The sequence below is a fragment of the Sesamum indicum genome, linkage group LG3 (genome assembly GCF_000512975.1).
Source record: "Sesamum indicum cultivar Zhongzhi No. 13 linkage group LG3, S_indicum_v1.0, whole genome shotgun sequence".
In the NCBI taxonomy this organism is placed as follows: domain Eukaryota; kingdom Viridiplantae; phylum Streptophyta; class Magnoliopsida; order Lamiales; family Pedaliaceae; genus Sesamum; species Sesamum indicum.
Window position 1 is genome coordinate 4,573,538 of NC_026147.1, and position 13,475 is coordinate 4,587,012.

The window sequence follows — 13,475 nt, forward strand, 5'->3', positions numbered from 1 at the left end:
TATAATTAGAGATACATTTAAAGTGACAACACAATATAATGACAATCATTATTCATTGTCACTAGATTGTCACTATATATTAGTTAGTAATTAACTTTAAATAGAATTTTATACCACTAGTTGTTACCAATAATAATTTTTATAAAATAATAATTATTATCAAAACTATAAAATTCATAATTATGATAAAATAATTTTTTTATCACTAAATATTTTTATTTAGTGGAAAAATTAATTAATATTCTCACTTGATTTTATTTTGTCTTGGATGATGAGTTCATTTTTGTCCATTGCTTTTGTCACATCGAGCAAGGCAATTACTACTATTTTTTATTTTCAATTTCTATTTTGTTTCTAGGTTTTAATGATATCATTGTGGTCCTATGAGTATATTATATTTTCTCTCGTGTTATCATAATAATAGTGGACAACTTTGCTTGTAAGTAATGTCTAAATACTCTCATACATAATAATATGTTAGTCGAGTCAGTAGCAACTGTGGTTTCATGTGATATAATATATAAATTTAAATAAAAAATTAAAATTTTCCCATTCTAATTTTGAATTATATTTTGTTGAATATAGATGGATTTCATATTCGTTTTGAATGGAGTCATTTGAAATTTTTAATTAACAAAGGGATCTATTTGTTACACGAAAGCAAACCTAAAAAATACTAAATATAATTTTCATGAAAAGAGAAGCATAATTATCCCTGTATACAATACTTACAAATCATCCATATCATCTATTCATCGTTGAGATAGTGTAATGAAAAATATGGCCCAATGACCATTTGTTGGTAGGCCCATTCGGACTAAGGCCAAACCCACTTGGATGCCCACACTCACACCCTACCCGGTAACTCGACCCGACCCTATTTACTTATACTGTTGCCCTAGTTTCTGTCCCTCATTTCTCACTCACTCTGCGCCGACAAGAAACCCTTTTCTCTCTTCTTCTCTTCTTGCGATTCCTCTTCTGTCATGGATTCTCTTTTCCATGTCCATCTCCTATTATTGAGATGGCTTTCCTTAGCCAAATCAATGGCAAAAGGAAAGCCACCTTAGACTTGCCTTCAACGGCTCTTTCTCGCATCTATAAAAGAGGAATTTCTCCTTGTCCGTAAATATACAGTACTGTACTCATTCTCTCTTCTCAAAGCTCTAAAACAGTTCTCTGTGAACATTCTAAGTGAGTTGTGAGTGATCTTTGAGAAAGATCTTGGTGATCGGTTGTTTGTGTGTGAGATCTTTGTGGAGTAACCGTGGGTATTGGCCGTCCTGTTGAGTAGTCTTTGTGACTATTGGATAACTGGAGGAACTGTGGTGATCTTGGCAGCATTCTGAGCCCACTCTCATCTTCACAAGTATTTTCTGATTTTTGTATATTTTTATACTTAATATCTTTTATATTTGGTCTGTATTAAGGAGTTTTGTACTCCAGTTATACCTGTAATAATTGATTAGGTATTTTTTAAAAGAGATATCACTGAGGGATTTCAACCCTACAGTGATATCAAAGCCATCTCTGATCCGACGCTTCCGGTGGTGGTACTCTCTGAAACCCCTCCTCTTTACTTTCTATTGATATCTCTGTTATACTCTTGTCATATCTTATTATTTCTGTTTTACCGCGGTTAAACCCCCTAATATCCCTCTAGGTCGGACCCTCGAGGTCGTCGGGTATCTGGACGGGACTTAGGCTGGTGAGCCTTGGTTCTCGCTATTCCGGTTTCTCGATCTGTTGTGATCCCTAAATTTTTGTGACTTTATTGCAAATCTATGTGATTTCTTGATATTGATCTGTGTGATCTCCTATATATCTGTTGATATATATTCTGTAGTGATCTCATTATTTATCAACTGTTTTTGGAATAACTGTGATCTTTGTGATCTCATATTTTCTGTGAAATCATAAAACCGCTGCTACATATTTTTCTTTAATCTCTGTTGATTATTGTGACCTGATTTATCTGCTGAAATCTCTGATTCCTTCCTTGTGACTTCCTGGTTTACAACTGTTGGTTTTATATCTGCTGTGAGTGTGTGCTTTTCTGTTATTCACCAAAAAGGATCTCTTTTCTGAAATTTGTTTAAAAACTCTTTCTGAAACCTTCTTTAATTTTTTTTTTAAAATGGCCGGGTATAACCTACAACCTTTTGATGGAAAAAGCGATTTCTCAATCTGGCAACAAAAAATGAAGGGAATTTTGATTCAACAAAGAGTTTTTAAAGCCATTGATGGCAACTATCTGGAAAATATTTCTGAAGAAAAGATACAAGAAAATGATGAATTTGCTTACTTCTCGATTATTTTGAATTTGTCTGACACTGTTTTACGTAAAGTTGGAAAACAAAATTCTTCTAAATTGTGGGATAAACTTGAAGAGCTTTATACTGAAACATCTTTGCCTAGTAAATTGTTCTTATTGAAAAAAATTTTTAGATATAAACTTGACTTGTCTAAAATCATTGATGAAAACTTGGATGATTTTACTAAGCTTATACAGGACATTAAACTCACTGGTGACAAAAATATTGATGAATATTCTCCAATTATTTTGTTGAATGCTATTCCTGAATCTTATTCTGATGTTAAAGCTACTATTAAGTATGGTAGAGACACTGTTAATCTTGAAACTGTTGTGAATGGACTTAAAAGTAAGAAAATGGACCTTAGGGCTAATAAACCTAGTCAAAACCAACACGAGGTGAATTCTGTTAGGGGAAGATCTAAGTTTAGAAACTCTAGATATAACAACCGGAGCAAAAGTAGGAGTAAGAGTAGAAATGGAAATCGAAATAAATCTAGACCTAGGGAGAACTCTAATAATGATGACAAAACCAGAGAGAGACGTTGTTATAACTGTGGAATAAAAGGACACTACAATAAGGATTGTAGAAAACCTAGAAAGGATAATCGAGATAGATATGAAGAAAAAGAAAAGGCTAATAACGTTTCTGATGAGAATAATGGTGAAGTTTTTGTTGTGTGCGAAGCAAACTCTGTGAATTCTTTTGATATGCATGAATGGTTGATTGATTCTGGCTGCACATTTCATATGAGTCCTTTCAAAGGTATTTTCACTAATTTGTGATATGAGCATGCTGGTTTTGTTTCTATGGCTAATGAGAAAAGATGTGAAATTGAAGGTCTTGGTGACATTTCTTTGTGTTTTAAAGATGGCTATAAAATGACTTTGAAAAATGTCAGATATGTTCCTGATTTGAGCCATAATCTTATTTCTTGTGCCGCATTAGACGAAGATGGTCTTGAGGGTAGATGGGGTAAAGGCCTCATGAAAATCATGAAGGGCTCATTAGTTGTTTTCAAAGCTGAACGTAAGCGTAATCTTTATATATGCACTGTTTCTTATGATAATCTTGCTGCATCTGTTTCTCAATGTGATTCAACTACTTTATGGCATACGAGACTTGGTCATATCAGTCAAAAGGGTCTTGATTTTTTAAGAAAAGATGGTATCTTGAATGAGAACATTGAGAAACTGAAATTTTGTGATGATTGTGTTCTTGGTAAACATCATAAAGTGCATTTCCCTGCTTCACCCTCCCCAAATCCCTCCATGTCTACTTGCATTCTTGATTATGTGCATGCTGATGTTTGGGGACCTTCGAATGTGCCTACTCATGGTGGTAATCGATATTTCTTATCTATTATAGATAATTTTCTAGAAAAGTTTTCATCTTCTTAATGAAGCACAAATCTGAAGTGTTTGAAAAGTTTGAAAAATGGAGAGTTTTAGTTGAAAACCAAACTGAAAAAAGGTTGAAATCTCTTCGTACTGATAATGGTTTGGAATTTTGTAATCAAATTTTTTCTGAAATGTGTGATAAATATGGCATAAAAAGGTATAAAACCAACCCCTATACCCCCCAACAAAATGGAATTGCTGAAAGAATGAATCGCACATTGCTTGATAAAGATGCTTACTTGTAAGTTCTGGTTTGTCAAAAACGTTTTGGGGTGAGGCTGTTCTTACTGCTGCACATTTGATAAATATGTCCCCTTCTGTGCCATTACTTGGAAAAACCCCTGAATATATTTGGACTAATAAAATTCCTCATTTATCTGCGTTACGTGTTTTTGGATGTGCTGCATTTGTTCATCAATCTGTTGATAAATTAGAACCTAGGGCCATAAAATGTGTTTTTTATTGGTTATCCTGTGGTGGTTAAGGGATATAGACTTTGGGTACGTAGTCAACCCGGTTTTAAGGTTTTAATCAGTAGAGATGTTACTTTTAATGAAAACGAAATGCCTTGCTTAGAGAAAACTCAAACCCTAGAAAAAGAGAAAACTTTTAATAAGATGGAGAACAACTTAGGGGATAACCAACAAGAGGGAGAGTTAGAAAACACTTTAGAAACTGTACCTGAAAATGAGACTGAAAATGCAGAAAATCCTGAACCAAACCCATTAGAAAACTACCAACTTGCTAGGGACAGAAATAGAAGGCAAATTAGGACTCCTATGAAACTTAGAGACTTTGAAACTGCCCTAAATACCAAAATGACTGAACCTACTAGCATAGATGAGGCTTTAAAATCCAAACAGTGGCTTTGTGCCATGAAAGATGAAATGAAGTCGTTAAAAGAACACAAAACCTGGATTTTAGTTCCAAAACCAAAATATGCCTCCATAGTAGATTGCAAGTGGATTTATAAAATCAAACAAAAAAATCCTATTAAATACAAGGCTAGGTTGGTAGCTAAGGGGTTCACACAAAAAGAGGGGATAGATTACAATGAGATTTTTTCTCCTGTCGTTAAATATACAACTGCTTCGCTTTATCCTTGCTCTCACTGCACATTACAACTGGGAACTCAAACAAATGGATGTTAAAACTGCTCTTCTACATGGTGATTTGGATGAGAATATTTATATGAACCAACCTGCTGGTTTTGTTGATGAATCCAAGCCTGAATTTGTGTGTTTGCTGAAAAAAATCACTATATGATCTAAAACAATCTCCTAGACAGTGGAATAAGAAATTTGACTCATTCATGCATTCTTTGAAATTCAATAGGAGTCATTATGATCATTGCCTTTACTTTAAGCATGTGCATGATTCACCCATCTTTCTAGTTCTCTATGTTGACGACATGCTTATTGCTAGCCCAAATTCTCATCTCATTAGTGATTTACAAAAACAACTTTGTAATGTTTTTAAAATGAAAGATCTTGGAAATACAAAGCAAATTCTTGGCATGAAAATCTCTAGAAATAGAGAAAAATCTTCCATTCTTCTAAACTAAAAATCCTACATCTTGTCTGTTTTGAAAAAGTTTTCCATGGAAAATGCAAAACTTGTATCGGTACCTCTAGCTGCACATTTTCAACTTTCAAAAGACCTATCCCCCAAAACTGAGTTTGAAAAAGCCAAGATGAAAAAGGTACCTTATTCTAATGTTATTGGTTCTATCATGTATCTCATGGTTTGCACAAGGCCTCATATTGCATATGCCATAGTTGTCTTAGTAAGTACATGTCTAACCCCGGTACACCTCATTGGGAAGCATTGAAATGTTTGCTTAGATATTTGCGTGGTTCTGTTGACATTGGCATCACTTTTTCTAAAAATTCTGATTATACTCAACTTGTTGGATATGTGGACTCTAATTATGCAAATGATCGCGATAGTCGTAAGTCCACTACTTCTTATGTGTTTACCTTGTGTGGTGCATGCATTAGTTGGAAATCCCAACTACAACACATAGTTGCTTTCTCAACCACTGAAGCGGAATACATTGCTACAAACCGAAGCTTTCAAAGAAGCCATTTGGCTTGATGGTCTTATCAAAGAAATTGGTTTTTCAAAAGAAAAGTTAGTTGTTTTTTCGGACAGTCAGTCTTCTATACAACTTTGTAAAAACCCTATTTTTCATGATCGTACAAAACATATTGATATTAGATTCCATTTCATCCGGGACATTGTGGGTAAAGATATTATAAAACTAGAAAAGATCAAAACAGAGGATAACCCCGCTGATATGGGAACCAAAAGCCTCCCTGTGCAAAAATTCACTGCTTGTTTAAAAATCTTGAGATTAATCCCTGACTAACTTCTCTATTGTCCTAGTTGGTCTTTCTTGCAGGTACAAGCTGGGAGGGCCTCCAGATATGATGATGATTGCCAAGATCCACTATACTCCGGACCAAGTTCCTTTTAGGATCATTGGTCCAAGGTGGAGTATGTAATGAAAAATATGGCCCAATGACCATTTGTTGGTAGGCCTATTCGAACTAAGGCCCAAACCCACTTGGATGCTCTCACTCACACCCTACCCGGTAACTCGACCCGACCCTATTTACTTATACTGCTGCCCTAGTTTTTGTCCCTCATTTCTCACTCACTCTACGCCAACAAGAAACCCTTTTCTCTCTTCTTCTCTTCTTGCGATTCCTCTTCTGTCATGGATTCTCTTTTCCATGTCCATCTCCTATTATTGAGATGGCTTTCCTTAGCCAAATCAATGGCAAAAGGAAAGCCACCGTAGACTTGCCTTCAACGGCTCTTTCTCGCATCTATAAAAGAGGAATTTCTCCTTGTCCGTAAATATACAGTACTGTACTCATTCTCTCTTCTCAAAGCTCTAAAACAGTTCTATGTGAACATCTTAAGTGAGTTGTGACTGATCTTTGAGAAAGATCTCGGTGATCGGTTGTTTGTGTGTGAGATCTTTGTGGAGTAACCGTGGGTATTGGCCGTCCTATTGAGTAGTCTTTGTGACTATTGGATAACTGGAGGAACTGTGGTGATCTTGGCAGCATTCTGAGCCCACTCTCATCTTCACAAGTATTTTTTATTTTTGTATATTTTTATACTTAATATCGTTTATATTTGGTCTGTGTTAAGGAGTTTTGTACTCCAGTTATACCTGTAATAGTTGATTAGGTATTTTTGAAAAGAGATATCACTGAGAGATTTCAACCCTACAGATAGCATTACGTATATGTTTTTTTAGAAAATCATAAAGAAAAAAGAAGTACGTTATTACTAAGAGAACCAGCATTGCACGTGCTTATTGATTGCCAGCAGATTTATGTGAATTAACAAAAAGCAGCAACTTGCCACATAATTTATTCGGATAATATTAATTATGTTATATTTTTATTGTTATTTGATAAGTCATGTAAGAGAGCTGACATATATGGATGGAGTCAACGGACCCGTTCTATTTGCAGATCAAAATCAAACTTAAATTTCAAATTCAAAAGATAGAAATATTAATTTATACGGTGCGGTGCCTGCATGCTAACATTTTTGTGTGTAATTTTTTTTAACTATATTCTATATTTATATTTTGTCACCCTTATATACTGGGTAGTTAATGAAATTAAGTCGAAACTAAATTATTATTTATTCAAATCTTAATAGATATTTATATCCAAATCTCTACTCAAATATTAATCTAAAGAAAAAGTCTAATTAATTTAATCAAAAAAATATATTTGAAAAAGTGTTACCATAAGAAATATTATTAAAATGAAAAGGATAAATTTATTCCTATTAAAAGAATATTTCTGGTTTATTCCTACAAAAAAAAAAAATTCTGGTTTATTTATTTATCAGCTTTTATTAATATATAATTTTAACACAGTTAACTCATTTACTATTTATTACTGAGTTGATCCCCCAAATTTTTTAACTTATTCATACCAAAAAAATATTTCTGGTTTAGTCTACAATTAATATGTTAATATAAAATTATTTTACACTCTTACTTTTAATTATTATCATTTTAATATTTATTTTTAGCATATAGTGCCTTTTCTTATTTTTGTAATATTAGTTATATGTACTCAAAATATTAAACAAAGATTAAAATATGATATTATTACATGTTACAGTATCGCATGTAACAGTGATCAGATAAGAAATAACTACTAAACATTTGAAATTAGAAGTGATAAAATTAATAATGAGCAAACGTATTAATTGTATATAACTAATTTACAAGTAATATACAAATACATTCCCTTGTTTCAATGGATAGGTTTTAGCTTTCCCAGCTTAAGTGACCGTTGTGAAGTGTGCTGCTGAACGTCAAAAAAAAAAAAAAAAAAATTAAGAAGTTGGCATGAAACATTGCACCTCACGTGACATGTCGACCAATGTTCTGTCTGAAAAAATATAGTTCAAGGAAAAACACACAATTATTGTCTGGGATTTATATATAGTCAAAGCTTCTTTCTTTACTTTCACTTCACTTGCGCAAACAACAATCATATATACACATCTTGTATTTTTTCTTCTTTGAACTCGCAGCAATTCAGATGGCAGTAGCAGCTTATGCATCTTTGGTTTCTCTTGGGCATGTTCTGGACAATGTCCAGCACCCTGCTCGTCGTCATCGGCTTCATCTAGATACAGATCAAATTCAAAGCTTGCAGGAAAAGGTGGAGTTCTTGCAAGGGTTTCTCGAACTTCATTCCCAGAGAATAAGCCCAGAAATGGAACATCTCGCGAAGCAACTTGCCGTTGTTGCTGATGAAGCAGATGATATCATTGACTTCCACGTGGTGAATCAACTCGGTGAAAGATCTCAAGATCAAAGTCTTCATATGCTCGCCCTCTCATCTTTCTGTGAAGATATGGACAAAATCATCGAGAAGCTTTATTCCATCACCGAAAAGCTGATGATGGTTAAAGAAGAATGGGTCGACGTCAAAGAACAACAGCCTATAGTTTCGGTGTCTGTGGGTTCTACTGAGGTTCCTTCCGGTGACAAGAATACTATGGTGGGATTTGACGAACGCTTGCTTCAGGTCGTGGATGAGCTTACTAGAGATGAATCTGATCTTCGGATCCTCCCAATCGTCGGGATGGGAGGCATTGGTAAGACAACTCTAGCTCGAAATGCTTTTGATTATGCATATATCGTCAATCGCTTTGATATGCGCATTTGGTTTTCAATATCTCAACAATATAGTGTTCGAGAAATTCTTCTAAAGTATCTCCTACATTGCAAAAATATCAAAAAAAGTGCAGCTAATGAAGTAGACCTAGCTGAACTAGGAGAACGTATGCACAAACTTTTATTTGGTAAAAGGTATTTGATTGTTTTAGATGATTTGTGGAGTATCAAAGCTTGGGAAGATTTCAAATCATCTTTTCCAGATAATAGGAATGGAAGTCGAATATTGGTGACTACAAGGCTGTTGGATGTGGCTCGTCCTTTAGGTTTTGATAATCATTATTTAACATTGAACCTTTTAGACGAGGATAAAAGTTGGGATCTACTATGTGAAAAAGTCTTTCAGCAACAGAGTTGCCCACACCAAGAATTGGAAGAAATTGGTAGGAAAATTGCGAAAGGGTGTCGCGGACTTCCTTTGGCAATTGTAACAATTGGTGGACTTCTTTCAAAATCCAATAGAACAACAGAATATTGGAAGTTTGTTGAAGATAATGTAACCTCATTCGTCAGATCTGGATATGATGAGTCTTGTTTAAAAATATTGTCTTTGAGTTACAAAAGCTTGCCTCTTCATCTTAAACCATGCTTTCTTTATATGAGAGTTTTTCCTGAAGATGATACAATCAAAGCGTCCGAGCTAATCAAATTATGGATCAGTGAGGGGTTTCTAAAACCTGTAGAAGGTAAAAGCCTGGAAGAAGTTGCAAAGGAATACTTGAAGGATCTTACCGATAGGAATCTAATTTTGATTAGTAAATGGACGCGCAGCGGCAGAATAAAAACATGCAGCATTCATGACATCCTAAGGGAGCTATGTTTTAGGGAATCTAACAGAGAACAGCTTATCCGTGTCCCTAAAACACAATACATTTCTTTTCCTGGAAGACCCAAAGAAAGTCATGATTGTTTCCTGTGTAGTCACAAGCTGGGCAGGCAGATTAAGATAAAACAAGTTTTTGGTGGAGTTGCCAGTCCATCTGTATGCGAGGCCTGTAATAATGTGTATCCAAATCTGAATAGCTTAAGATGGGTGAAGGTACTTGAACTGATTTATATTCAATCATTCACATTTCCCCACCACACAAAATTGCGGTGCCTTGAGGTTAACGACTATTGTTGCCATGATGAATATTGGGTTACAGGAAAACTTCTACTTGCTAGTACGATTTCTCTACTTTGGAATCTACAGATTTTGGATGTCCATTTAGTTTATGAATTTTATGACGAGTTAGTTGTGCCATCTGAAGTTTGGGAGATACCGAAACTGAGGCATCTCAAGCTTGGAGTTCATAGATTACCTGATCCACTAACTAATCAGTTGGAGGGACAAGATTCAGCTGTCCTGGAAAATCTAACTACTCTTTCATCAGGAGCTTTTAAGTGTTCTGAGGAGGTTGTTAAAAGAGTCCCAAATTTGAGGGAACTACAAGCTAATTATATGGATTTCCCTCGGGATAATCGCTACTCTCTTAACAATCTTGCGCACCTTGATAAACTTGAATCACTCTACGTTGCGTACTATTCTCACTTGGAGAACATAGCCTTCCCGACTTCACTTAAGAAGTTGGATTTGTCCTTCTGCGCTATTTCTTGGGACAAGATGACGATAATTGGTTCTTCGTTGCCCAATCTTGAAGTGTTTAAACTATATGATGCCACCTCTGGGCAAGTGTGGAATCCGATTGAAGGGGAATTTCTTCGGCTGAAAACGTTGTTCATTTGGAATTGTTATTTGGTACGATGGGGAGCAGAGGATGTCCATTTTCCAAATCTCCAGAGCCTTTCTCTCGAAAAGGTTCGTAAATTGGAGGAAATCCCGTTAAGCATTGGAGATATAAACACACTACAATCCATTCATTTGGATAATTGCAGTGAGTCTGTCATCAATTCGGCAATGGAAATACTGAATGTCCAAAGGGAAAATGGAAATGAGAGCCTTTATGTTTATGTAGATGGAAAACAAGTTACTGTTTAATTCCTAGGCATTGTATATATATGTGTGACATCTGAGTTGTGATAAAATAATTCTGGGATTTCTTGTAATATGATTTCTATTTGGGTAAATTATATTTTGTCATTCGAAATATGCTTGTTTTTATATTTTACCATCGAAACTTTTTTTTTTTCGTGTCAACTCACCATCTCAACTTTATAAAATTTACATTTTGCCATATACGACCATCTTTTTGTTGATTTTTCTTTCGGAGAATTATCAAATATTGTGTATATGTGGAAAATTCACATTACATAACATTTAAACATTACATGAGCACTGCATGGGATGTTTTTTCGACAAAAAAATTGATTGAAAAACAGTTATAAATTATAGTTCGAATGACAAAAAATAATTGACTCTTTCTATTTTTGTTAGACAACTTGTATGCAGAGGGACTATGCAACTGCACTAGAAATTAGAGTTACTCATTTAGGGGAGCCAATTATTATTTACCAGACAAAAAACAATATAATATGGTCATAAATTGTTTGTTTCTGCATGATTTAGTGATCAGTTATTTTATGGTCCGAGATTATTATATTTTTGGATATCACAATAAGGATCGTGCTATATACTGAAAATATTAGTATTGTTTTGATCCTCCTTTAATTTTTTAGGAATGTTCAAATTAATTTCATTTCTTAGTTAATAAATTGTAAAGTTTGATATTTTCCGTAAGTTTAAAATAGAAAATATAATACAAAAAATTTTAATTTTTGTAAAAAAAATTGGGTTAAACAAAATATTTAGAATTCTAAAGTTAGAAAAATTTTAATTTACATAAATTTAAGCATTAAGAAAATGAATATATTAAAAAATAATTTGAGTTTAATATAAAAATTAGATTTCTCAGTATAAGGAGTTCAAAAAAATTTCGTTAAAAGAAAGAAAAGGGTAGGGAGTTTAATGCTTAAATCCTTTGATTGAGACATTCCTTGATCGAGATGCACACCCCTTGATCGAGATGTTTATTGCTTAAATCATTTTGATCGAGATGAACACCTCTTGATCGAGACGTTTATTGCTTAAATTACTTTGATTTTTTCTATTTTTCACGCTTCCATGCACCCCGATTCGAGCCGAACCACTTCCTTCAAAAATAAGAAAAACTAACACCAAAAGATAAATAAATATTAAAATTTTATCAAGAGAAGCGTAAAAAAAAAGAAGTAGAGATTATAATTAAATAACTCTCAAACATTGTGAAAAAATAATATATCAAAAACAAATAAAATAATGAAAAAAGAAAACAATAGTCCAATAGGAAAAGAGTGAAAAGACAAATAAATATTAAAATTTAATAAACAAAATACATGAATAAGGAGTAGAAATTATTAATTACATATTCAAAGAGCACAATAATAATAAATATATTAAAAATAAATAAAATAATATCATGAAAAAATATTAGACCTCACTTCAACTATCGAAGACTAATGAAAAGATGCATATGAACTAACTTTTGATATTGTGAATTGATTGAACTGCATCAAAGGAAGTGATGTAGAGTAGAATTACTAATGTATTCTCAATTTTTATGTGAAGAGTAGTTCTAAACTATAAAAAAAAATTCAAAAATCGTCCGATACCCATCGATAAGTTTCAGCAAAGACAATAATATACTCAAAAGATCATCATGTCCGCACAAATTCGTCAAAGTTGTATGAATTGGGACAGAAAGTTGTTTGTAATATTTAAACATATAGAAAAATAATAATAATGTCTTTGATTATTCATATCTATGAATTCCCTCATTTCTATGAAAGTTGATATACGTTTTCATTGAGCAAGTTTCTGTTTCATTCTGTTTATCCTCAGTTTTTGTTTAATAGCACTTTATTGGGATTTTTTTCCAAATATCTAATTCTAGTGCTTTATGATTAAAATTTCCTGTTATAATTGATCTTAGTTTTCTCTAATCGTATTGACTTCCTTTTTCAAATGTTTTAGATCAGAGATAAAAATTTAAAATTGAATTCATGATTTTTGGAAACGTCCATTTTTGGAGGAGGTTTGGATTTTTAAGAAAATCGGATTAGAGACCGAATATTTTCTGCATTTCAGAGACGGAATTAGAGACAGAAATTAACAAACAAATATTTTACCTTTAGAGACGGATTAGAGACGGAAAATTCTTTTTTTATCATGGAATCAGAGACGGATTACCTACGGAAATCAGAGACGGATTACAGTTAAGTTTCCTTCTTTTTTTGTCGACAGAATTATTAGCGACGGGGCTTTTCCGCCACGGATTTTCCCGTCTCTAATTTGTTTTAGAGACGGAAATCCTACTTTCAGATACAAAAATTCCGTCTCTGATACCCTGTTTTCTTGTAGTGTTCATTTGAAATTAATTTTTGGAGTTTATAAAAATAGGTTTCTTTATTGTTGAGATTTCGGATTTTCTTAATAATATCTAAGGTTAACAAATATTGATTGGTTATGATAGTTATTCTTTTATTGCAAGCCAAAAAATAGAAATAGCTAGCGTAATAACATTAATATTTTTAAGGATGTATGTAATTTTTCAATAG

The 13,475-nt window shown here is 33.4% G+C and overlaps 1 protein-coding gene across 1 annotated transcript; it reads left to right on the forward strand.

The window, feature by feature from the left end:
- On the forward strand, positions 8,179-10,999 carry LOC105157437 (putative late blight resistance protein homolog R1A-3). Its single transcript, XM_011073845.2, has one exon. The coding sequence runs from the start codon at positions 8,302-8,304 to the stop codon at positions 10,918-10,920; it is 2,619 nt and encodes an 872-aa protein (XP_011072147.1). The 5' UTR covers positions 8,179-8,301; the 3' UTR covers positions 10,921-10,999.